The following is a 25713-nucleotide window of genomic DNA, read 5'->3' on the forward strand; positions in this document are numbered from 1 at the left end:
TTCACAACTTTCGTATAAATCCATGCTTGGGTGAGTTTCAAGAAGCAAATTTTAAGAGCCCCATCAAACATCATTGGTAACTAAAATCGAGATTGTGTGCGAGGCCCTCTGGCTCTCATCTGTGACCTCTGACCTCACCAATATGCTTTTGGAGTGAAAACTATCAAAGGTGCAAAGTAGAAACCACCTCCATAAAGTCTTCCCATTTTTTTCCAGTTACAGTAGGTGTCTGTACGGTCTTGGGTCATGTAAATATACCTGTTAAATTTGATTTAGGGGGGGAAAAAAGCATAGTAAGCAAAGCTCATAAAACGTGCAACATTTTTGCACACTACGCACAACTTTAGATAACAAATAAGGTATAAAGCTCAACAATGAAACAATGAACATTTCAGCACATTCTGTAGTGCAAGCAGATCATCTTTGCCCAAGTGGTTTTGGTTCTGTTGTAATGACCCTTCATATTCATGAATGCCTCCCAATATTCTGTCAGCCCAAACAGAGCAACAGAACAGCTGAGTTCCTCAGACGCGCTCGCTCATTATTCTTCTTCCCTCCCCTTCACTTCTCCCCCTTCTCCCTATCTCCGCCCCATTTCTCTCTTTCAGCTGCGGCACATGATTAATGTGCACCTTGCCACTGGTGGTTTTTCTAATTGCCAGCACACCGGCTCAGTCAGCGCATTGTCCACACACATGCGCACACACACATGCGCGCACACGCATGCGATCAGGAACAGGAGGTGTGCCAAAAGTGTGAACATATTTAAATGAACATATTTCATATGTGCGCGTGCGTGGCTGGAGCAGGTGTTTGCCATTTCTCAACACATTAATCATCCTCCTTTAAATAACCTGAGTGTCGTCTTGACGGTTTGAGACCACGAGGATGCTGCAGTGCTGTTGCCTGACAACAGCACGATCCCCGTGGCTGCATCTTTCTAATGTTATCTCAGGAACCCACAAGCCCCAAAGTGTCAGGAAGTGGCCCGCCTTGCCTCCCAGGCCGTTTGCAACCATTTGATGGCTTTGACCTCTGCACAGTGATGTGTTGCGTGGCCTGACTAACCCCAATCTTTCAGCTGTGTTAAAGTTCTGAATGTGTGGAACGTTTTGGTAAGTGAAAAGCTGCTCAGTGGCTGGACCATGCACAAATGGCTGACTCAAAGGGTGCCAAGGTTTTGCCTAGTGGGCTCCCACACACATTAGGGGGTTCAGAGTGTAACATTGCTGTAGTGTACTGCAAATTGGAGAGCAAAACCAGGTTAAAAAATTCTTCACTGTATCTACCAAAGAACGACAAGCCTTTCAATAGAGAGTATACAACTACGCAAAATCCCTATTCAATAAAAAACATCCATGCTCATTTTAGAATACATCGCACAGTGGAGCAGAGAGCAGCAAAATCCCTGCATGTACTAAAAAAAGCAACCGTGTGTTGAATTTCCACATTATTTTAAGGTTTTGTTTCTTTTCATCCGCGGAGAAGACTGATGAATAGCAATTATGATGCTACTAGGATTGTCAGGGGAATTTTGAGTTTTGATAGACATACTGTATATTACTTTTCAGGCAAACTTAACAGACAGCATATGTAAACTGAATATGACTAAAATAAAAATAGATCACAGTGTGTGGGTGTTTTGTAACTCGACTCAGACGGTTTGAACTTGGATGGCTTTAATTATAATCATAGTCTTTGTTTCCTGTAATACCTATTGAATTAAGTAAAATACATTACAGGTATATTAATAATTTCTTCTCAAACGGTACTCTTAAAAACTTTAGTTGCTTGAAGTGAGGAAGTTAACCTACTGTACTTTATGTTCAATGACTCATTTAGACCTTTTCTCATTTGTTTGTATCTTGTATAATGTCATTAGGTTATTAACATGTGACAAGAAAAGCTATGACATACAGTAGATGGCTAACGGAAAGTCAATCAAAGTATGTAGTGGTGGAAATGGCTGAAACGAGAACCCGGGTCTCTGGGGGTTCAAAACGGCATGATGAGTCTATGACAGTTGTCATGCCTAATTTATACCATACAGACTAACTCTAAATATGGTTTTACTCAGTGCCATTTTCCTTATGTGCATCTGGGGAGTCAAAATTACTTTATGGAGACTTTAAAGTGTTTTTTTGTGCGCGAGTACAAGTGCAGAGGAAAACATGTGCACAGAAAACTAAGTAATATAACCAGCACAGTTTGTGAAGGAACAATAAAGCCTGTTTATCAATCCTCTCTTGCATGAGTGCAGCAGACCTCATTCGATAAAAGCACAGTCACTTGAAGTAATATTTTGGACAGCTCACAACAGGAAAAGCAAGCACATGCAACATCACTGTCAGTATCTTAATGGAAGTGACGAAGAATTCTTCATGGATGCACTTTACTTCAAATTGACATCGTTTTCCCTCCAATATCCACTGTAGATAGCCACACTCAAGTGCTGACCAAGTGCACTCTGGGTAAAATACAGTATGTACTTAAGCATAACCGATTATAGGCCCACTTTGCAAACAACACATCTAGCCACATTCACTGGGATTTTATTGTTGTACTGTGCCATAACTTCCCCACAATATCCGTCATCTAAATGCATAAAAATCCCCTCGTCCTCCTACACTGCCCATGCAGCATGCTGCATCAGCATATGAATTGCAGCAACATTTGATGTTTTGGTTCGGTACTCCTGATGCTCGGAATGTGAAAAGACATGATTGTGAGTCTTAAAATAAAAATCTGCCCACGAATCCTCCCACACTTTTAGACATCTGACATCAATGATGTTCAGTGTCTTCCAGGAGGTAATAAAGGGCTGCTATTTCCTCTTCTTTTTTAACACCCTGACAGTCTGCCTCATTTACTTCCGTTTCAGGTATTGCGACAACCCAAATTTCCCAGAAAGTGTGAGAAATCCAACAAGTCAGCACCTGCGCTCTAATTGGTAGGTAAAAACACCTGAGATTAGGTAGAACATCTGGCCAATGAATTTCATTTCTGGATCTTGTGCTAGAACTACGTACAACATATTACAGCATGAATTAGTTTGAGCCTTGAATAGACTACCAAAGATGTTGAGTTTTCATCAAGGTTGTTTTGTTTACAGCTGGTATGTTTTTGATATACAGTAGCAACATGGACTCTCTAAATTATTCCTTTTTCAAAATTCCAAACCCTCTCACAATGGATGATCAAAAAATGTGTCATCAAACCAAAGTTAAACGCAATGAAAATGTAACATGAAAGGCAGATTTAACATGTATCACTGTCAAACATATTTGATGGGTGGGTTTTCTGGGTACTGCAGCTTCCTTCCACATTCCAAAAACATGCATGTTAGGTTTATTCCATCCATCCATTCATTTTCTATACAATTGTTTCTCAACTTTTTTTCGTTGATGTAACCCTTGTGAAATAATAGTTTTTTCAGCCAAGCACCCCACCCCCTAACCAGCCCAACACATTTTTGGATGGGCAAAAACAGACTTACATCATATTAGTGCTGCACCATGAGAATGTGATTTAATAAACTTTGGAACTCCATTTGTAATCATATGTCCAGAGCAATTTGACTTAAAATAAATAATTAACTTTATTATAAATAAAGATTTGTGCACATAAAAATAATTATCAACAAGGTGTCTTCTGGGATCATAGTAAGGATTTGTTTGCAAGAAACCATTAAGTTAATTTGAAATAACTGATCTGCAAAAATACAGTGTTGTAAAATATCTATTTAATAATTAAAACGAGGACTGACACTATTACCAAGCGCCAAGTGTCAATCGGGTGACTCAGACTTGGGTGCAAAAAATGTGATCGGAACATAAATATTTGCGTTGTCTGTCTTTTTATGCGGACCTTGAGTCTTCCCAATGAAGATGATGATGATGACTGTAACAGTTTTTCTGTGCAACAGTGGAGCTTGAAATACTCCATCTGTGGTTGTTTGTACCCGTACTATGCTATTTATTGGAAAAGCAGGCAGACAGAACAAGGTTTATGAGAGAACTGTGGGACAAAGAAAAGAGAGAAAGAACAGAAATGGGGAAAAAAAACAGCATTGGCACAATAATATGGTATAATATATGAGTACTATGTTACATAGGAGTCTTGTTCTTATCTACGCAGGTATACTGTACCCTCTGAGGAAGGGACACAACACCAAGCCAATAAGACAGGAAGGGAGAAGACAGGATGGACAGGACAGGCGTAGCGGGCCAGGTAGTGCTACTGGTGTGTGGTGGAACGAGCTACAGTATGGAGTGCCTAAAGTTGTGCGGAATACAGTTAGGTATGCACGAAGACAGTAGAAATGTGGTCTATGGTTTAGATTAGACTCTACTATTACAATGCATATTGATGTTATAGTTCCGTCAGTGACTCGGGTGAGTTGAAAAATGTGCTAGCAAGGGATAATTGAAACATGATAGTACTGTACCTTTTACAGTGTGAATGTCACATAATAATTTAGTTTCAAAAATGTTTTAAATGGTAGTATATTCATATAGACGCATTCATGTGTATACATATGGACAAAATTGTTGGCACCACTCTGTTAAAGCAACACTAAGGAACTTTCAGTTTACGGCGCCATATGGACAAAAAAGGTATTGTTTGTCTGAAGGAAGACCACGTTTCCTATGAGGACAAGCGCATTGCAACATTTTTTTTTAGCTTAGCCCAGTTAGTGAAAGCCTGGCCAATGTTGATCCTTAACTGTCCTTTCATCCGGGGTAGCTTTAACGTGACATAAAGCAGTCAACACATTTGTAGTTTTTTGTGTGGCAGTGTTCCTACCATTCACCTCAAAGAAGCTTAGTGCCAGTAAACATGATACAGACCCCCTTAGGCCATGGCAAAGGTACCATTCAACTAGTTTTAAGTTGATGTTTCATCAGAAGAGTTGTGAAAATATTTTATTACGGTTGCAAAGTTCCTTAGTGCTACTTTAATGAAAGAAAATCCCACAATGGTCGCCCCAAAAAAATCACTCGAATCGGACAAAAAAAGATCATATTCAATTTTTTAAATATGTATATGAAAATTAACAAATGAAAATCAGACATTGATTTTGAATTGTGGTTCAACAGAATCATTATTAAAAAACAAACAAAAATATTATGGTACCCTTAACTTACTACAGTATTTTGTTGCACAACTTTTTGAGGCAATCACTACAATCAAACAATTTCAACCTTCAATGACAATTCTGCACCTCTCAGCAGGTATTTACTAAACAGCTTCAGTGACCTCAAGTTTGAAAGCTGCTTTCTCCAGATGTTTCAGATCCTACCACAGATGTTCAATAGGATTTAGATCAGATCAGGCTCGTAGAAGCCACTTCAGAATAGTCCAATGTTTTGCTCGTATCCATTCATGGGTATTTTTAGCTGTGTTTTGGGTCTTTATCCTGTAGCAAGACCCATGCTGACACCGGCCAGCCCATTTCTCTCATGAATACCTTAATAGTCCTGAGATTTCATTGTACCCTGCACAGATTCAAGACACCCTGTGCCAGATGTAGCATAACAGCCACAGAACATAACAGAGCCTCTCCTCCATGTAACACAGTAGGTACATTGTTATTTTCTTGGTGAGATTAATTTTTGCATCTGTGATCATAGAGCTGATTTGCCTTGCCAAACAGTACAGTCTAGTCTGTCCACAGGACATTCACTGAGAAGCTTTGAGTCTTGTCAACAATCAACATCCAGATTGGCAGATTTCAGTCTTCCTGTTTGATGATTTATTTTCAACAGTGATGCCGTCCTTGGTCATCTCCAATGTAGTCCACTTTGGCTCAAACAATGACGGATGTACTTTGACCTTGGAGTTCACCTATATTTTCTTTGGAGGTGCTTCTGGGCTCTTTTGTTACCATTCATATTGTGCTTCTCTTCAATTTGTCATCAATTTTACTTCCGTGGCCACATCCAAGGTGGCTGGCTACAGTCTCCTTCTTTGTTTCTTTGTGGAGCATTTTTGCTAATCAGTGATGTAATTGGAGGAGCAACTGGGACCTGAACCAAGGGTTTAATAATGAACAATAAAAACATAACATTATAATAGGGGAGTTGTAAGGCTGCAGCTAATGAATATTTTAGCATTATAGTATCCTACTGAAAATTCTACAGAATAATCAAATATTTGGATAAAATATATTTTGCTTGATGAAAGAGGAATTACAAATACAAAAGAGAAAATAAAACATTTTACTTAATAACGAATGACCAATTGGTTTCCGTTTTCTTTTTTTTAAATTAAATCTACCGTTCCTATTTCTTAAATTCTCATTGTGCATAGCATTCCGTGGGGTAATTTCAAACACAAATATTTCAGTTCAAACTTAGCATTTCTTGTATCAAAAACATAAGGCATTAGCTGCCCTTATGCAACTTGACTGAGTAGCAAGCATTTTAGAAAGTGGGATGCACAGTAGTTTCATGGTTGTGTGTTTATAAGTTTAAACCGGCTGACACGGAATCAGTGTGTTATTATAGTTTTGGAATTTTTCATTTGAGTTAGTTTTGAGTTTTGGTTTGTAAATGTAGTTAGTTTTAATTAGTTTTCAAGGTGGTTCGGTAAGTTTTTATTAGTTTTAGTTATTTCCTAAAGGCTTAGTTTTAGTTAGTTTCAGTATTAGTTTAAAAAAAAAAGGGTATTACTTGTGCGCAATATTTAAAAAACACCATGGGAGCAACGTCATCTGAAGGTGCTTTTCTATTGGCTGCTGCTAGATGACGTCACTTTTGTGTGACACATAAAATGTCCTTATTGCGGTTAATATCTAAATAAATCTACTTAAAATCCCATTTAATATCATCCCCAAAGTCTCATGCATTAAATGTATTACCAAAGACTAAAACGAAGGACATTTTTGCTGTAATTATAGTTAGCTTTAGTTAGTTTTGTAAACAGAAAATGTAGTTTCAGTTAGTTTTCGTTTTTTTAAAAGCATTTTCGTTTTTATTTTATTTTGTTAACGAAATTGTTTTTTGAATTCTTGTTTTAGTTTTTTCGTTAGTTTTAGTTAACTAAAATAACCTTGCACGGAATAAGACAAATAGTATTTATTTTACTAAAAGTTTTGGGAGTGTTCAAACAAAAATGAAGACACCTCGAGAGAAAACGAATATAACCTTCACTTGACTAAAACCTACAACACCTACAACATATAGCATAGCCCCTTGGAGTACTACACTGGCTGTGCATTTACTAATCCAAACTTCTAAGCACCCTGTATGATATAATTATGGTGGCAAGCTGTCGCTCATGACAGACAAGGTGTCATAAATTTGTTCTGTGTCTTTGACCGGGAAAGTGGCCACACTACAACTTTGACACAGACTAGACCCCCTCCAATCATTGCATGCTCCCGCCAAGAGAACAGTCCAACCGCACAGCTCTTCAGAGAAGCGGGATAAAAAGAAAAAAGTCCAGGCAGCAGTAGACACAAGTGTGGGTCCGCGCCGTACTCTCTAAAAACAGTTGGGTCAAAAGTAACCCAATTATGGATCAAAAATTGACTAATCCACTTTATCGGTCAATTTGACCCAACTTTCTGGGTTGTTTTATACAAAATGACCCAAGTAAAGGATCTGACCAATATTTATGAGTTGTTTTACATAAAAGACCCATTTCTTGACTCAAAGTTGAGTCAAATACACCCAAGTAGAGGATCGGTCCATTTTTGACCCATAGTTGGATTATTTTTGACCCAACTGTTTTTAGAGTGTAGCTTGGCTACAATGCGTCTACTTTATATAAGGCGCAAAATGCATCCCCCTCCACAAACTATTATGCGAAACTACTTATTTTGAACCTTGAAATACCAAAACACTCATTTTAGGCTATATCACCCACCCCTAATTTTCTTGTGGGATTGTATTTCTCACAAAATGGGTTTATTACTTTTCACAACTATGATCCTACATCTAAACTTTATGTCAATAAACTAAAGACTCAGAAAATCATGGCGGTTTTCAGAATAACTGTAATTGTGTAAAAACCACTAATGTTTCTCTTCCAGAAGGAACAGTACACAAACAGTTCTCGCTGTCACACTGATGCCATCTGGCAGTGCTGTCCATATAATGCAGCAAAAGTCAATTGACTTCTGACCTGCCCGCGCGCATAAGCAGCGCCTTTCCGTCTTCCTGAATCAATATGGCCACCGCATCACAGCGGAGCTACTCAGATTGGCTGCCCCGGTGTTGACCTCCCTGAGAACCCGCGCATGCATCAACTGGACGTGTTAGGATTCGGTCAAATCCTGGTATTCTCATGCAGCCGATACTTGAGCCAAAAAACTTCCTTTGGACAAGAAAAAATACTAAATTACCTTCCAAACGTTGGCTATATTTGATAATCCTTTTGAGTTGTTTTGTGAATATGTATTTTTCTTCTGTCTTATATACAGTCTTATATACAGTCTTTCTAACATTACCATCTCCAGACTTTATTGTTCACATCATAATGATCTTTTGCAGGTCGCACTGACAACTAGATCACACACATGCAGGCAAATACAAGGAGAATTGCCAGAATGAATGGACATGCAAAGAGTTCCGTTCCGTTCCGTCTTCAATTCCGCTTATCCGGGGTCGGGTCGCGGGGGCAGCAGCTTTAGCAGGGAAGCCCAGACTTCCCTCTCACCAGCCACTTCAGCCAGCTCCTCCGATGGGATCCCAAGGCGTTCCCAAGCCAGCCGTGACACGTAGTCTCTCCAGCGTGTCCTGGGTCGTCCCCGGGTCCTCCTGCCGGTAGGACATGCCCGGAACACCTCCCCAGGAGGCATCCGAACCAGATGCCCCAGCCAACTCAACTGGTTCCTCTCAACGTGGAGGAGTAGCGGCTCGACGCTGAGTCCCTCCCGAATGACCGAGCTTCTCACCCTATCTCTAAGGGAGAGCCCGGCTACCCTGCGGAGGAAACTCATTTCGGCCGCTTGTATCCGGGATCTTGTTCTTTCGGTCACGACCCACAGCTCGTGACCATAGGTGAGGGCAGGAACGTAGATCGACCGGTAAATCGAGAGCTTTGCCTTTCAGCTCAGCTCCTTCTTCACCACAACGGACCGATACAGCGTCCGCATCACTGCAGACGCTGCACCGATCCGTCTGTCGATCTCCCGCTCTAACCTACCCTCACTCGTGAACAAGACCCCAAGATACTTGAACTCCTCCACTTGGGGCAGGACCTCATCCCCGACCCGCAGAGGGCACTCCACCCTTTTCGACTGAGGACCATGGTCTCGGATTTGGAGTTGCTGATCCTCATCCCAACCGCTTCACACTCGGCTGCAAACCGCTCCAGCGAGAGCTGGAGATCACGGCTTGAAGAAGCCAACAGCACCACATCATCTGCAAAAAGCAGAGATGCAATGTTGAGCCACCAAACCGGACCCCCTCGACACTCCGGCTGCGGCTAGAAATTCTGTCCATAAAAGTTACGAACAGAATCGGTGACAAAGGGCAACCTTGGCGGAGTCCGACCCTCACAGGAAACAAATTCGACTTACTGCCGGCAATGCGGACCAAACTCTGACATCGGTCGTACAGGGACCGAATAGCCCGTATCAGGGGGCCCGGTACCCCATACTCCCGAAGCACCCCCCACAGGACTCCCCGAGGGACACGGTCAAACGCCTTCTCCAAGTCCACAAAGCACATGTGGACTGGTTGGGCGAACTCCCACGCACCCTCAAGGATCCTGCTGAGGGTGTAGAGCTGGTCCACTGTTCCACGGCCGGGACGAAAACCACACTGCTCCTCCTGAATCCGAGATTCAACTTCCCGACGGATCCTCCTCTGCAGCACCCCCGAATAGACCTTACCTGGGAGGCTGAGGAGTGTGATCTCTCTAAAGTTGGAACACACCCTCCGGTCCCCCTTCTTAAAAAGAGGAACCACCACCCCGGTCTGCCAATCCAGAGGCACTGTCCCTGATGTCCACGCGATGTTGTAGAGACGTGTCAACCACGACAGCCCCACTACATCCAGAGCCTTTAGGAACTCCGGGCGAACCTCATCCACCCCCGAGGCCCTGCTACCAAGAAGCTTTCCAACCACTTCAGTGACTTCGACCCCAGAGATAGGGGGGCCCACCTCAGAGTCCCCAGACACTGCTTCCTCAAAGGAAGGCATGTTGGTGGAATTGAGGAGGTCTTCAAAGTATTCTCCCCACCGATTCACGACGTCCCAAGTCGAGGTCAACAGCACCCCATCTTCACTATACACAGTGTTAATGGCGCACTGCTTTCCTCTCCTGAGACGCCGGATGGTGGACCAGAATTTCCTCGAAGCCGTCCGGAAGTCGTTCTCCATGGCCTCACCGAACTCCTCCCATGTCCGAGTTTTTGCCTCAGCGACCACCGAAGCCGCATTCCGCTTGGCCAGCCGGTACCTGTCAGTAGCCTCCGGAGTCCCACAGGCCAAAAAGGCCCAATAGGACTCCTTCTTTAGCTTGACGGCATCCCTTACCGCTGGTGTCCACCAGCGGGTTCGAGGATTGCCGCCCCGACAGGCACCAACCACCTTACGGCCACAGCTCCGATCGGCCGCTTCAACAATGGAAGCACGGAACATGGTCCATTCGGACTCAACGTCCCCCGCCTCCCCCGGGACAACGAAGAAGCTCTGCCGGAGGTGGGCGTTGAAACTCTTTCTGACAGGGGATTCTGCCAGACGTTCCCAGCAGACCCTCACAATACGTTTGGGCCTGCCTGGTCGGACCAGCATCTTACCCGGCCATCGGAGCCAACACACCACCAGGTGGTGATCAGTTGACAGCTCCGCCCCTCTCTTAACCCGAGTGTCCAACACATACGGCCGCAAATCCGATGACACGACTACAAAGTCGATCATCGAACTGCGGCCTAGGGTGTCCTGGTGCCAAGTGCACATATGGACACCCTTGTGCTTGAACATGGTGTTTGTTATGGTCAGTCCGTGACGAGCACAGAAGTCCAACAACAAAACACCGCTCGGGTTTTGATCGGGGGGGCCGTTCCTCCCAATCACGCCCCTCCAGGTCTCACTGTCATTACCCACGTGAGCGTTGAAGTCCCCCAGCAGAACGAGGGAGTCCCCGGGGGGAGCGCTCTCCAGCACACCCTCCAAGGACTCCAGAAAGGGTGGGTACTCTGAGCTGTTGTTCGGTGCATAAGCACAAACAACAGTCAGGACCCGTCCCCCCACCTGTAGGCGGAGGGAGGCTACCCTCTCGTTCACCGGGGTAAACCCCAACGCACAGGCGCCTAGCCGGGGGGCAATGAGTATGCCCACACCTGCTCTGCGCCTCTCACCGTGGGCAACTCCAGAGTGGAAGAGGGTCCAGCCCCTCTCGAGAGGATTGGTACCAGAACCCAAGCCGTGTGTGGAGGTGAGTCCGACTATATCTAGTCGGAACTTCTCAGCCTCGCACATCAGCTCGGGCTCCTTCCCTGTCAGAGAGGTGACATTCCATGTCCCCAGAACTAGCTTCAGTAGCCGAGGGTCGGACCGCCAAGGCCCCCGCCTTTGGCTGCCACCCAACTCACTGCGCACCTGACCCCTTTGGCCCCTTCCACCGGTGGTGAGCCCATGGGAAGGGGGACCCACGTTGCCTTTTCGGGCTGTGCCCGGCCGGGCCCCATGGGTGTAGGCCCGGCCACCAGACGCTTGCCTTCGAGCCCCACCTCCGTGAGTCATCACCTTATCGTGGTGGAGGGGTTTGCGTGTCCCAATGCAAAGAGTGTTGCACTTATTGAGCTTGGGTTGGAGGTTGTGTGCGTGGAGTTTGGGGATTGATACCTTGCTCAAGACCACGCCAAGTCAGGAAGCAGACAAGCATCCTTCTAACATCTAGTATTTATTTATTTTTGTTCATATTGGGACTCTGACCCTTTGATTCCAAAGATGCATTTCTGCCACCGAATATACTGTATTATAACACATATATTATGATATTGAACAAATAAAGAACCATCTCCTAGAAGACATATTAAGCATATATAAATTCAATATCATTGAATCCACACTGAGGCTAATTTAGTTTGACTAATATAATGGAATCGTGGGGCTAAAAACATTGTCTTAGCCTCCTATATGGTGGTTTCCAGCCACCACTTTTCTGCACTACTAAATATTACAGCATGTGCAAGCTGCAGATGATCACAGCATATATCTCCATAATTTTGCATTATGTCATCAGGGTTGTCGTGCGCATAGCTGTGCATAGGATGGTGGTCAAATGAGATAAAAGATTGGCTTGACTTATATTTTTGACAAACAACAGAATCAGGATGATCGCACTGACGGGAGTGTTGCTTACCTTCCATTCTTAGATAGGGCAAACTGCACTCCTTCCCGTTGGAAAGGCATCAAGCGCTGCAGGAGCTTGTGAGGGAGGCCTGACATCTGCTGTGACCATCTTGTGTCACAGTCAGAAGGCTGCAGCGCGTCACTACCATCCATGGGCATTATGTCCTCACCAGTAGCTTGGATCTGAATTTAAGATGTAAACAAAAATATTGATCTGTAAGCACTTGCAACAATCAAGACAATGCTATACCAAAGGGACTCTGAGGCGCGGGAAAGCAGATTCCATTCAAAATAAACTGATAACAGTTGCTTTCATATCAACTTTTTAGGTTCATGGGACATAATTTATGTAAATGACAACACCATCAGAGCTAAACAAGCTAATGTATAATGCCAGTTTTTAATAGACTGAGCAATAGGAACCGGAAGTTAAGGCCAAGGGAAATAATAAGAACTCTTCAACCTCCAGTATGTTAAGAATTGTACCTCAACTTGAAAAAAATAATACAAAAAGCAATTTAATTTTGGCGAATAATTAAACCATCTAAGCAACACCATATTGTACCAACGAACGACAACTTCAGGCAAGCACAACTGTGCAGTAAGCGTACAATAATGTACTGTACAGTTACAGTCCACCACAAAACGAGAATCTGACAGCCACCACAGCTTTTATTCATGGAACAATGTGCAACTGATCGCATCGTATACGTCATAGTTTGGTTAGCAAAACTCGAAAACATACCCATCGTCATTTTGGCTTGCGTGTGTTTTCCCCCCTACCAGATATAAAAGTAGAACGTACAAAAACGAAAAATGTTTTGGGAAAAAGCTGAAAGTTGAACTGCAACACGGGAAGGCATATCCCGGCAAAATATGGAGGTGCACTCGGTTTATGTCCCCTATCATCCTCAGCATCACGCTAACTAGTCAAGCAACTTTCTATTACATGTAATTCACGGTAGCTACATACACAAAACACACACACGAATTAAACAATAACACTAGAAATTATTTACACGTATTTAAACGAAGCATTTCCACGCGCAAGTGGCTATATATTGGCACTCACTAACACCAGACGACGGCAAGCCGTGATATATTTTCAACGCCCTCACGTCGAGCGTGCAGAGCCGAATAGTCAACGCTCTCAAGCTGCTTGCTAGTATTTGCTACCTCACATCGTCTCTCTCTACAACTAATGGCTGTTGGTGTACTTTTGTGCTAACAGTAACACGGTGTCCAAACGCTAGGGCACGTGGACGGCTCCGCACCAGTTGTCAAGCGAAGTGGTAAGGCAACACTCGATGCCCTCAAAGAAGTTGTAAGCTTGCTTGGTTTGCCTGAAGGTGAGCGAGGCGTGTCGCACTTTGTAGCTAGCAGCTGGAAACAGCAGTCTCGCGAGTATGTGACAGCTCCCAGCCGGCCCGGCCGGTGTTAGCACTCAATACTGGCAAATAGCTTAGCAGACACAAATCGACGTCACCCCTGAGTAATTTTACTGTAGAAAACATCGCCCGAAAGCAAACACAATTATGCAAGCTAAGCAACTATGTTAGCTGTCGGCGTGTGCTGAATCAAACAAGATGCACTCTTTTCATTACATTAAAATAAATAACTTCGGCCCGTCTGTTTTACAACAATTGCATTCATAATTACCACACATGTTAACTGTTAGGCACTTGCATTTCTCTTTGTTTCAATGTTTGGTAAGTGGTTGTTAAGTTATGTTGCATGTGCGACGTGTTGACATGAACGGAAAACAACTTCGTTAAATTAATACGAAATGGATGTTTTGCCGTGAGCGGCAATTCGCCAATTAGTGTTATTTTGCCGTGAATCGCGTGAGAATTGCAAGTACGAATTCTGCGCCGGTAAATGTGTACCACCCCGAAAGTGCCGGGTCACGGTTTCGAATCCCTCTCTGTTTCACGTTTAGTGAATTTTCCACACAGAATTCTAGAAGAGTGATCAGGGGTGTAGCCAGATTTTTTTCTTTGGGGTGGCCAGGGTGAAACCATGAGTCAAATAGGGCTGGCCATGATTTCATACCATATGTGACCGGCAATTCGCCACCTAATACTATTTTGCTGTGAAACGCGCAAGAACTAAAAGTACAAATTATGCAGCAGTGATTGAATTTGTCCTAGCTCCTGCCATAATGATTAAGACACACACAAGTGCAAGGTCACGGGTTTGAGTCCTGCTTTGAACACTTTTTATTTATTTATTTTTGCTACAATTTATTGACAATAGCCTATATGCTCTGAAGGTTAGGCTGGTAATGCCGATAGCAGCCTATCTTCAGTAGCAAAACAAAATTAAAACTTTGTGAAAAGACACAGAAGGGGGTGAAGCGAGGCCGGAACCACGGCCAGTGCATGACTCGGTCCAACGATTGACCAATCAGAGCCGGTCACGGCAAAATAGTGCAAGCTGAAGAGTTGCCGGTCACGGCAAAATATCCACCTGCCGCAAAAGACACAGAAGGGTGTGAAGCGAGGCAGAAACCACGCCCAGTGCATGACTATCTGGCGATTGATCATTCAGAGCCGTTCACGGCAACACTGCCAAAAATTAATTGCAGTGCTCATATTCGGAAATAATTTAATCAGTCCTGTTGAATTTGCAATTCTCCGCGTCATAGCCTGCATTACATTATTGCATGCCTAGGGTTGAATATAGGAAAAAGGTTCAAATGAGATGTCTCCCTTTTATTGACAATGTGTCATCTGCAAGAGAACGTTGTTTTTGACATGCATGTTGCGGCAAAACCGTCATCTTGATTTTCTTGTAATTTACCATAATTTTGCGGATAACTCATTGGGCTTGTCTAATCAGTGGACCGTGATTTTGATGCATTAACACAGGCAATTATTGCCTCATGGTTGAAATGTACAGCGATTAAAGTTACAGCATGGATGGATTGCCTCATGGATGACTGAGCATACTGATACAGTGGCGTCATTTTCATGAAGCAAGCAGCATAGCCCGGTGCAGCTGGATTGGTAGATACTGTACTTTTATAATGCCACAGGAAATTTGAAAATAAGTTATCTGAGCATGAGTATTTCCTTCTGAGGCATTCTTTATTGTTTTGTCTACCAACCAAGGTAGAAAAATTGTAAAACATGCATTATCATATATATATATATATATATATGAATCATTGTGTGGTAATGACCTAATTCAATGTTACATGCACAGATTAGAGGTGGTTTTGGAGCTGACATTGTCCAATATTGAGGTTGAAGATATTGTGTCTTCCTGTCAAAAAGTGTGGCTCGGTGACTAAATAATTAATCGCCTTCCAGGGGGAAATCTTCCTTTCCTGTATTATTTGGTCCAGCAGGCTATTAAATAATTCAGCTGTCAATCCATAAATTGTTACTGTTTAATCAGTGACCTTTTCATAGGATAAAGGAAGCACAATAATACATTTGTCAGAGACGACTTTAAGGAAGGATTGGTTGTCACAGCCTGATGCTAGTTGCTAAGTGACAGTGGGAACTTCACCGCCCACTGTGTTTGCTGTTAAATGTCTGAGAAATGTTGAGAAACAATCACATAATGGCAGTCTAGACGTTTGCTGTTCTGTTGCGCAAGGCACATGTTAGTGATGAAAGTGCTTTCTTTGCATGGAGCATGGTTGTAACCTTTTCATATCCATCTCCTCACAATATTAGATAATTTAATGAAATTAACACTCGCAGGCATGCCAAGATCCCTAATTATTTTCTCAATTAAATGCTCACATGGCACACTTAGATGAAATAGAGGAGGTCAGTGGTCTGGTCTCATTATGTACAGGCAGAAAATTGTTTCCAGCAGATCCATTAAGCTTGTAATTTGCTTCAAGTAGATTGCTTTCTTACAGAATGTCTCCTTTCAGGCAGCCTGTGTGCCGGGCGGTATTTCGGGTTGTCTCAGTCAAGTAGGATTAGCCGTAGCCTGGTCGACTTGTGTGAGAAGCAGGGTGCCAGCTTTATTGGGACACTCGCCCAGTGAACAGCTCGGCCTCTCAGCAGCCAGCGCCTCCCCATCGACTCTCCACCTGGTGTTTGAGCACCTAGCAGGCCGCAGTCGTGTCGTTCCTGTCCGTTCTCCTCCTCCTCCTTTCAATGCAGGTTTGCCTCTCACTCTCACTCTCTCACTCTCTCCGTCTATGCTGCCTTTCTTCCTCCCTCCTTCCATCTCATGCCATCTATTCCATGTCCCCGCATGCCCTTTCCTCCTCCTCCGCCTCCCCCGCCTCCATCCTAAAGCAGAGTAGCTAATGAAGAGACCCATTTCGGCGCTGACTTTGGTTCATACAGCCCTCCGTAGCGCCGGCCGGCTTCGGCTGCTGTGACTGGCTGTTTGTGCTCTGACATCACACGGGGGCCAGCTGTTGATTTGGCGCTGTCTCCAAGGCTGGCTGGCTTGATGGGATGTGGCAGGTAGACTTGTGCTTGCGCAGCATCCTCCCCTCCCTCTTTGTGACACCCACTACCCTCCCTCTTTGTGACACCCACTACCCTTCACCCTCTTCTTTTAGAGCCCCTTCTCCCCATCTCACACGCTCACTCTTTCGCGCGAGTGTGCAGGAGGCAGCCGGCAGCTGCTGGAGGTGCGAGCTGGGGAGGCGAGTCCAGTCTCTTCTCCAGCAAATATTGCCTCCTGTACACAATGGAAGCTAAAGAGCTGAGTTGCATTGGGGATGGAGGGCAGGTAGGTCCTGCAGCTTCCTGGCTCGCAATATTGTCTTGCACTTCTCTGATTGATCCTTGTTACCAACGTGCTTCCTTTTTTCCTTGTAAATTTTGTCTCTTTTCCGCTATTCTTTCATGCGCGTACTTAAGGTTCGGTTAATTCAGTTAGAAATCAAACTCAAGAGTCACACACACAAAAAAAGATATGTATCTATTTATTTGCTTTTGTGATGGCTGTGCTGTAGGTCGCTGAGCAAGTGTGTGATCTTGTTCAAGTGAGATTCGGTGCGCTTGTGCTACATCAGGACCATGTTGCTCAACGACCTCAGCCAGTGTTGCCGGTCTCAAGAGTTTCCCGTGCTAGGGTTTACATGACGGCATAATTAACCAAGATGAGCCAGTAAGAGCTTTGGCTCTTCCTCATTTTCCAGCCTCTGTCGTTCTGCAGGTGCAAATTGACTTTTAATGACCGCGGCAGACTTTTTTTTTTTAGCTTGGGTTCTCACGAGGCGCCGTTAGAGTAAAACTGCAAGACTTGCATGTGAGTTTTCTCAGTTTTATTGCATCTCCTGTAATTACCCAGATTGATATTCCCAAGAAGTTCTCCTCTGGGACTGGTAATGGATTACCTCCATGCTCGGCTGCAAATGTCATTTATTAATGCTGGCTGCCTGCGCCTCTACCGCAGCGTCCCATCACCATATGTGACCTGGAGGCAGAGCACGCCACGCAATTAGGGGCTCGTTTATGCTTTTGCAGTTAATTTAACCGTCCGTTTGCTGGCAGTTCCTTAAGATGATGTGAGCTTCGTTGCCCTGAAATTAAGGGAAGCAGGGGATGAAAGTGCTATTATTTCATTGCCTTTACACTAATGGCTTTCCAGCTCCCTTGTCAATGTTTTCCCGGCTTTGCAATTAGGAGGAAGAGCTAGGAAATGGTAGATTAGTTACTCAGCTGAGCGAAACACAAAAATCTATTTTGTTGCACTGCCATGAATGTAAAGCTGCATTAGTATCCTAATTAGCTGTTTATTGGGTGTTTTATTTTATTAGCCAGGTTGTGTGTGTGCTGTGCCAAATAGAAAGTGGCTTTTGGCATGTTGTGCGCAAGTCATTTAATTGTACCGCCTCGATTTGTGGCTAATTGGCTGTATTTGATTTCTTTCTTAGAGTCAAAATGTCTCTTTCGTGGGATATTTTTGTCGGGTTTTTTTTAGGGGGTGGGGGGGGGGGGGTTGCAAAAAAAAATAAAAAGCTGATATTAAGTTTTCATCCGCAGAGCTTTGTCTTTGTGTTGGTGCTTTTGTTTCACGATGCCTCAGTTGTAGCAGACGCTCTGAGGTGTTTGCTGCTATTTCTCCCTGGTTCTTTTGATGTGAAAATGATCATAAACAAATGTAATCACCCACCATAACGTGAGGACTCGTCCAGTTTTCGCTCAGTATTTGACTCTTACTCACCCTCTCCCCACGTTTGAGCTGCAGGCAGAATTCAACTTGGAGGACGGAATTGATGGTCCTTCTCCTACACTCGAGCTGGTTTTAGCCCAGGCAATTGCCCTGATCCACGCAGAGCTTAGCGGAGGTGTGGGAGTGAAAGGTCAGAATTAGTGAGAGAGGCAGGTGTGTGTGCTCATGTGAAGAGGAAGGAAAATAACTGTCAAAATGTGACTACATCCACCTCTACCGCTGAGCTCCCGCGCTTGTCATCACTTGCAGCCTCTTATGTGTCTCACTGAAATGTCTCATTAGCCTGCTGTCCACATAATTGTCTGTGAGAGTTGTCCGCTAAGAGCATGGAGTATGATTAGTACCCTCCACCCGCTTTTTTTCTTCTTTCTTTAAACAGTTTTCTTAGAAGTAAAATATGGCATGGTTGCATGCTGCGGACAGTCCAAGAAGATCTGAATGTCATTAGTTGTTTAATTATTATTTAGATTTGATTGCTATCCGATTAAAATTAGCCATGCACTCCTGTTCTCTAATTAGTCTCTTATTGAAACTTGATCATTTATGGCTCGGACAATCTGTGCATTGTGCGAGTCTGCTATTATGGCACTTTTGTGTATTGTGAAGAGGTGAGGTAACACTGAACGATGCCACTTTAGGGTTGTTGTGCTCTATTGTGATTGTAATGCCAGCGAACCACTCCCTGTCAGTGACGGCACGTTGCGCGAGGATGCACAAATGGATGAATTTCACAAATGAAATGCAATTTCAGTGCTGCATGCAAGCTGTGCCATATCAATCAAATATAGCACAGTTTGCTCGTGGCGTACAAATAAGATGAATGTCTCAGTTTGAGGTTGCAAAGGTAACCGCTTATGCTGCGGCTGCAATTTCCGCTCTCCTTGAGCGGCCACAGCCTGACTGAGCTGCGTTAATGTTATAGCAGCTTCTGCCTTACGTGCATGTCATGTCTGGTTTTCAGCGGCAGCTGTAGTTTTTCAGAACACATTCTCTTGAATAAAAGGCTGTGTTCTGTGTAAACAAAGGGCTTTGTAGCGTGTAGCTGCTACTATAGTTGACACATTATCAATATTTCTCATGAGATTATAATGACCAAAATTATCAGGGGTTATCAGTATTATCATTATTTAGAATATATTGAAATGTAAATAGGAAATGGGCCTTAATCACTGCAACATTAATTTTTTATTTGAAAAAAAGAAAAGTAAAATCAGTAACACAATGAATACGACATTAGAAATTGGAAAGGGAAGCAAAACATATTAACTTTAAAGCATACAAGATCCCCCCCATAAATCACAAAATTGTATACACAGAAGGTATCTTAAATTAATTTTTAAAATACACTTCCCCCAGTCTTTTTTTATTTTTTATAAGTGAAAACATTTTGCGCTCACCTTCACCGCTTGCGCCATGTTTCCTCGCACTGTAACATATGTGTTTTGACGTAGCCATCTTCATTTGTGTTTAAATCTTCTCTTCTGTTTAAATCTTCTCATTTTCATTTGTTTGCTGTAACCGCACACCGTGTATGGGGGAGCCCAAAAGACCGCTACTACTCAGAGAAGCGAAATGGGGAGCAAAATTAACATTTTAAACGGTAAAAATATCGATTTGAAATGTTACCACTTGACTGGTAAAGCATAAACCATTTCTTCCTTAGCTGCCACCCATCATCGCCTCACACTGCTGACGGCTACGGCATCATGTGAAGGAAGATTATAGAGTTAGCAGGGATTCCGCTTGACCTTTTGGGGCTGTGAAAGGGGGAGGGTGAAACAAAAGACCATGTTATGAGCAGCAGCCAGTCCTTGGCAGGCACCATTGGGTGCCAGGCTTGGCATCGCGCCACGCCCATTCAATGCAATGGAGATTAGAGAAGGCAAAATATGTTGGGATGCGATGAGAAATGTGTAGCATCGAGTAATCTGATGTTTATCTGCCTCATTTGGAAACAGAGTCGTCGTTGCAGCCACTTGACAGGACATTATTGAAACTGGGACATTTGTAAATTAAAAATGGGTTATGTGGGTGGGGGATATTAGTTTATTATGAAGGTATTTTACTTTACAAATCACCTAATTTGTACTATTGTCAGTCATTTGCTTTGGCTTGTTCTTTTGCTGATTTTAGACTTCTAGTCCCACCTTTTTGTTGAGCTCGACAGGAGTCTTCTTTATGATACACGTCAGGCATTTTGATAAGTTTGTGCCACCAAAAGGCAAAGGCTTCTCAGCGCAGAAATGCTCTTTCCTCGTGTCTTTCTAAATATCTAATGTGGCTGTTGCCTCGGCTGCATTCCCATCTCCGCGTTCATTCATTATTTATGCCGCACAGGCACGAAAGGGCCCGAGAATACACACTCGCCACACTGTTCGCCATGTTTCAAATGTGCTGCCTCTTTTGCCACTGCCGCCATTCCTAACCCCCGACCTGTAAAAACACCACAGCGCTAACACCCGCACCTTTCTCCATGGCAGGTCAGCAGGTGTCATGAGTGTGTCGGTGCCCGCGGTTGCCATGCAAAGCGGCTGAAGCAGGCATGGACAAGAAATCTCGGGCAGAATCGGTAGGCCTTGTTGACGTCCACAGCCGCCTCATCCTCTGCCACAACCTTCACCACTGGCTACGCACAAAGTATGTCTTTTGTTTGGTTTGCATATAATAAGATTAGACAGGGAATAAGTACTAACTCAGTCGTAAGTCAGATATTACTGCTTTTAGATTTTTACATATTACACACTAGGGCTGCACATCACTGTATATCAAAAAATTTAATAATTACGATACTAGCACATATAATATGCATATCGCAAAGAAGTGCGATAAATTAATACGGTCATTTAGATTTGTATTATTTTGCGACTTTGACCAATCAGATGCATACTTAAATGTGCATTGCCATCCAATAAGAGAACAGTATCTATGGGCATTACTAACACTACGCATTGAGCCTGCTTATTTTTTTGCATGGAAAATGATAATAAAAATATCACTTTACGTACATGTTAAACATTTCTTTAGTATCACAAAAACGTCAATTGACGGTAGGACACGGCCACTGTATACCGCCAATAACGTCAATTGACGTCAACTACGTTTTTTTTTTATCTCAATGGGCAGTGCGGCGTCATGTGCAGCGCTGCTTTGTGAATGGGGTTGGAAAATCCATAAACGCCCACTAACTATGGCCAGCAGATGGCAGCATTGTATCTCTTTTCAATGGGCTCCTGTGGATCAAATTACATGAAAATATGGCAGATCTTAGGAAATAGAACAGAATAAGGTAGAAACATACTTTTTTTTTCTTCTAATGAACGAATGGAATCCAATCGTTCATATGGTATCCATCATGGTTATGTATGATGAGTGAAAATGCTCGAAATAGGCTGGCACTGTAGGGGTTGTTTTTTGGATAGCGTTTAGCAGTAAAATAGTTAATTAATCACAAAAAATATCGCATTAATAATGTATTAACCCAGATTAATCACTTAACCAATTGAATTTTTACCGCAGGTGATCCTTTAGCTTGACAGCGGATGATTACGTTAATGGTAGCGCAGGTTATGTTATGTTATGCGCAATAACCATAACTACATGCATTTAATTAAAGCATTAAATAAATGTTTTGCATATGACATTCCAAATATTTGTTTGGTCAAAATATTGGGGTCTTTTTTTTTTCATTTCAAAATATTCAAGTAATTAACTATTTGGAAAGAGGAGGATGAAAGTGTGCAGTGAATCAAAAAAATATGGAAGACATCTTCATAATATTAAATTTTTGAAAAATTAACACATAACAGGTCCCCTTCAAATTTGTCGAACAAAATGTTTTGGATAAAAAGCCTTTTTAACTCATTTGCTCCCAAAAACGTATAAATATGTTCTATTTTAAATGTTTTAAGTGTCCCAAAGACATATTTATAAGTTTTTTGTATTTTTTATTTTTTATGCTAGAGCAAGGATAGGCAAGTTTGGTCCTAGAGCGCCGTAGTCCTGCATGTTTTTGATGTCTCCCTCCTCCAACACAACTGAGAGGCTCCTGCAGAACGTAATGATGAGCTGATGATTTGAAACACCTGGGTTTGGAGGCAGGAGACACCGAAAACATGCAGGGCTGCGGCTCTCTTACTCAGAATTCTAAATAGATTTGTGAATAATGAGGAAACTTAGCTATATTCTCATGCTAATTGATGCAAATCGGAAACAGATAGAAATATACTTTTTCCTGATGAAAGAAGAGACTTTAATCTTTCTTTTGGTAGGTTTCATGTTTTTATAGCAATACAACACATTCTGTGGGCCTTGCAAAATCTGTCAAAATCCAGTAAAACAGTCGGGAGTGAAGGGTATTTCTTCTATGAAAATTGCTGGGAGTGAATGAGTTAATTAAATGATTAATCATGATTATTAATCAAAATGTTAAGATGTGATGAATCTGATAAAAACAAAATGTTTTTTGGCAGCTCTAATTGCAATATTAAACACCTACATGACACATGGCATGTTTTTCCAATATTGTACTTTCCCTATCACACAATGTTCAGGTAGTGTTCTAGTTACGAACATTCGACTTGCAAACATTCGCAGATTCGAACAAGGGCTGACTGATATCCATAAATGCCATACTTCGCTCGCAAGTTAATATTTTTAAGTGTGCGCCACATCACACATTACGGTACAGTACTGTACTATAGTTCCCCTCTCTGCCACAACCCCGTTGAGCAGCACCACGGCATTTGCTTATTTCAACCCTCTGTGTCCGGCGATGCACGGTACAGCGGCCACGATGTATGTACGCACTCTTCATGCACTTGATATTGGTGCCACACTGTGAGTACATTTTAGAGGCTCTCCTGGATGATATTCATGAAAAGCAGCCTCTTTATCGGCGTAGTAGCAAAACATACAATATCTCTTCAGCTTCGAAATCACTTGAATCTGACTCGGCGGTCGCCATCTTGACTCGTCATCCGCGCCAATCACATTCATGTGCGCTTCACGGACAGTCGGAAAACATACTTTTCTGAGAATGTTACACCCAACAATGCCTTCCAATTTAGCAGCTTCACATGAACTCGACTCAATAACTCCTCCACCATCTATGTACAGTAAGCATGTTTTTTGTTTTTTATTGCATTGTACTGTGTACATTTTATTATTAAATTTACTGTGGGGAAAAGTGATTCCGATAATGGATGGATGGGTGGGTGGAGGGATGATGTAATTTAATGTATTTTTTAAAATGTAATTTATGTACTGGATAGAAAGTAAATACTGTTTATAATTTAATTTGTTTCATTTAAAAATGTTTTACATAATTTTATTTTATTTTAAAAATAATTTCCTAACATTTTATTTTTAAACAAAATGTATTGTAATTACAAACAAATTTGACTTACAAACAACCTCTCAGAACCCATTGTCTTCGTAAATTGAGGATTACCTATATTTCATCATTTGAATTCTTATAAACTAGTAGGGATTAGGGATGTAACGATAATGGCAATATCGTGATATCGCAATATTGAAAACTACCGCAATATATCGTCGTTGTCATTTCACGATATTAAAAGCAGAACATCTGTTTGTGCAGTTCTAGCACCCTCTGGTGGCTAGTTTTTTAGTGCAGTTTAATTTTCACAAGGCATGTTTTTGCCCTTTTTATGTTTAAAATCCACGCTCATGGTCAGATGAAGGGGAACGTAATATGTTTGTGAACAGTCAATATGTGTAGGAACTCTGTGTGCTTTAATTAGCAACTAATTATATTTATATATATTTTTATATATAATATTTTATAATATTTTTCATTGCTGTAATGTACAAAGGCACAATATTGTGAACTTTTTTTTATTGCCAACCTATCCACAATATCGTGATAATTATCGTATTGTGACCTTGATATCATGATATCGTCTCGTGATGTTTGGATATTGTTACATCCCTAGTCGGGTTTAAAAAAAAAAAAAAAGGATCACATATACAGTATGTTAACAGCACAGCAGTGACAAACAAATAGGCTTGGCCAGTCATTTTATTGTCATTTGCTCCTATTGGCTCAGCGGCGCAAAGCATCCTGGTCTACGTAATTCACAATGCTGTGTTCCGCTGAAGCCGGTGAAAACAAAAAATGTTTTTTGATGGAGATGTTGAAAAATATTTGCTGATATAACTGATTTATGGGAATGATGACCACTGCATTAAGTCCGGTTAGAACATACAGGGAGTCCTCAAGTTACGGCGTAGTTTCGTTCCTACGCTGGTGATGTAACCCAAATTTTGACTTAGGTTGGATTTCCCTGTTAAAGTTGATATTTACATCAAAATACTTTGTACAGTCATTTTAAAAAACATATTTGCGCAACCCGGAAGATCCGGAACCAATATTTAATGTTTCCGCACGGACATTCATTGCTGACTGATGGCAGAGCGGAGCTAATTCAAACTTAAACACAGAAATGTGACGTGCCTGATGGCGAGCCGACCTGCTGATGGATGTTCGTTGCTGGAGGTAACAACAACAACACAACTTTAAATAACTTTAAAATGGTGTAATTACTGTGGTAAATTAACAAAAAAGAAGATGCTACAGACAAGGCACGGGCGCCGTAAAGTCGAAATGACGTAGGTCGCATAAGACGTAACTCGAGAACTCCCTGTAGTTTTGACCATGTGAGCAATAATAATCAGACCAGGTTTTCTCTTTGCACTGTTTAATTTGGTTGTGTGTGTGTGATTTCTGTAGAACAAAAAATAAAAATCAACGAGCAATTGTATGTAAATGTCTTATCTATACAATGCTAATTAGCCAAGGTCCTAATTATACGTAGTTCAAATAGTACAAGAAAAATTAACCTCAATGTACATAAATGACCTACATTCACTAATGACACTTAATTTTGAGCAGCAGCAGGAGCCGCGCTCGGGAATCATTTGGTGATCTAACACCCAATTCCAACCCATAATGCTGAGTGCCAAGCAGGGAGGCAAATGCGTCCCATTTTTATAGTCTTTGGTATGACCCGACTGGGGACTAAACCCACAACCTCCCAGTCTCAGGGCGGACACTCTACCACTAGCTCACTGAGCTGGTTTTGTGGAGGAACTCACAATTGTTGCGTTCCCCTTCCTTCCGGCCATTAGCGTGGGTTTTAAACATAGGTGGCCAAAACATGTCTATTAAAATTAGACTCCACTAATAAACTAATCACCAGAGGGTGCTGGAACTGCACAAATG

At 42.5% G+C, this 25713-nt stretch overlaps 2 protein-coding genes across 6 annotated transcripts in view; one reads left to right on the forward strand and one right to left on the reverse strand.

Moving 5' to 3' along the window:
* zranb3 (zinc finger, RAN-binding domain containing 3) overlaps positions 1-16482 on the reverse strand; it is an 84081-nt gene extending 67599 nt beyond the window's left edge. For 2 of the 5 annotated variants that reach the window (XM_086070013.1, XM_086070009.1), the window contains exons 1-2: positions 13057-13186; positions 12322-12494 (exon numbers count right to left, since the gene is read on the reverse strand). In XM_086070013.1, the coding sequence (XP_085926139.1) occupies positions 12322-12470 (149 nt within the window). In that variant the 5' untranslated portion in view covers positions 12471-12494; positions 13057-13186. Of the gene's footprint in view, positions 1-12321; positions 12495-13056; positions 13187-13383; positions 13736-16186 lie in introns of those variants that run through there. The other 3 variants (XM_086070011.1, XM_086070010.1, XM_086070012.1) reach the window with 3 other exon arrangements.
* Positions 16483-16615: 133 nt separating this feature from the next.
* The window catches only part of LOC147178325 (R3H domain-containing protein 1-like), a 44568-nt gene continuing 35470 nt past the window's right edge, over positions 16616-25713 (forward strand). Inside the window, 2 exon segments of the mRNA XM_086070015.1 lie at positions 16616-17021; positions 20951-21107. The gene's annotated coding sequence lies outside the window, so the exon portion shown is untranslated.

Source organism: Leptonotus elevatus, chromosome 2 (genome assembly GCF_054856555.1).
Source record: "Leptonotus elevatus isolate MCC_2025b chromosome 2, RoL_Lele_1.0, whole genome shotgun sequence".
In the NCBI taxonomy this organism is placed as follows: Eukaryota; Metazoa; Chordata; class Actinopteri; order Syngnathiformes; family Syngnathidae; genus Leptonotus; species Leptonotus elevatus.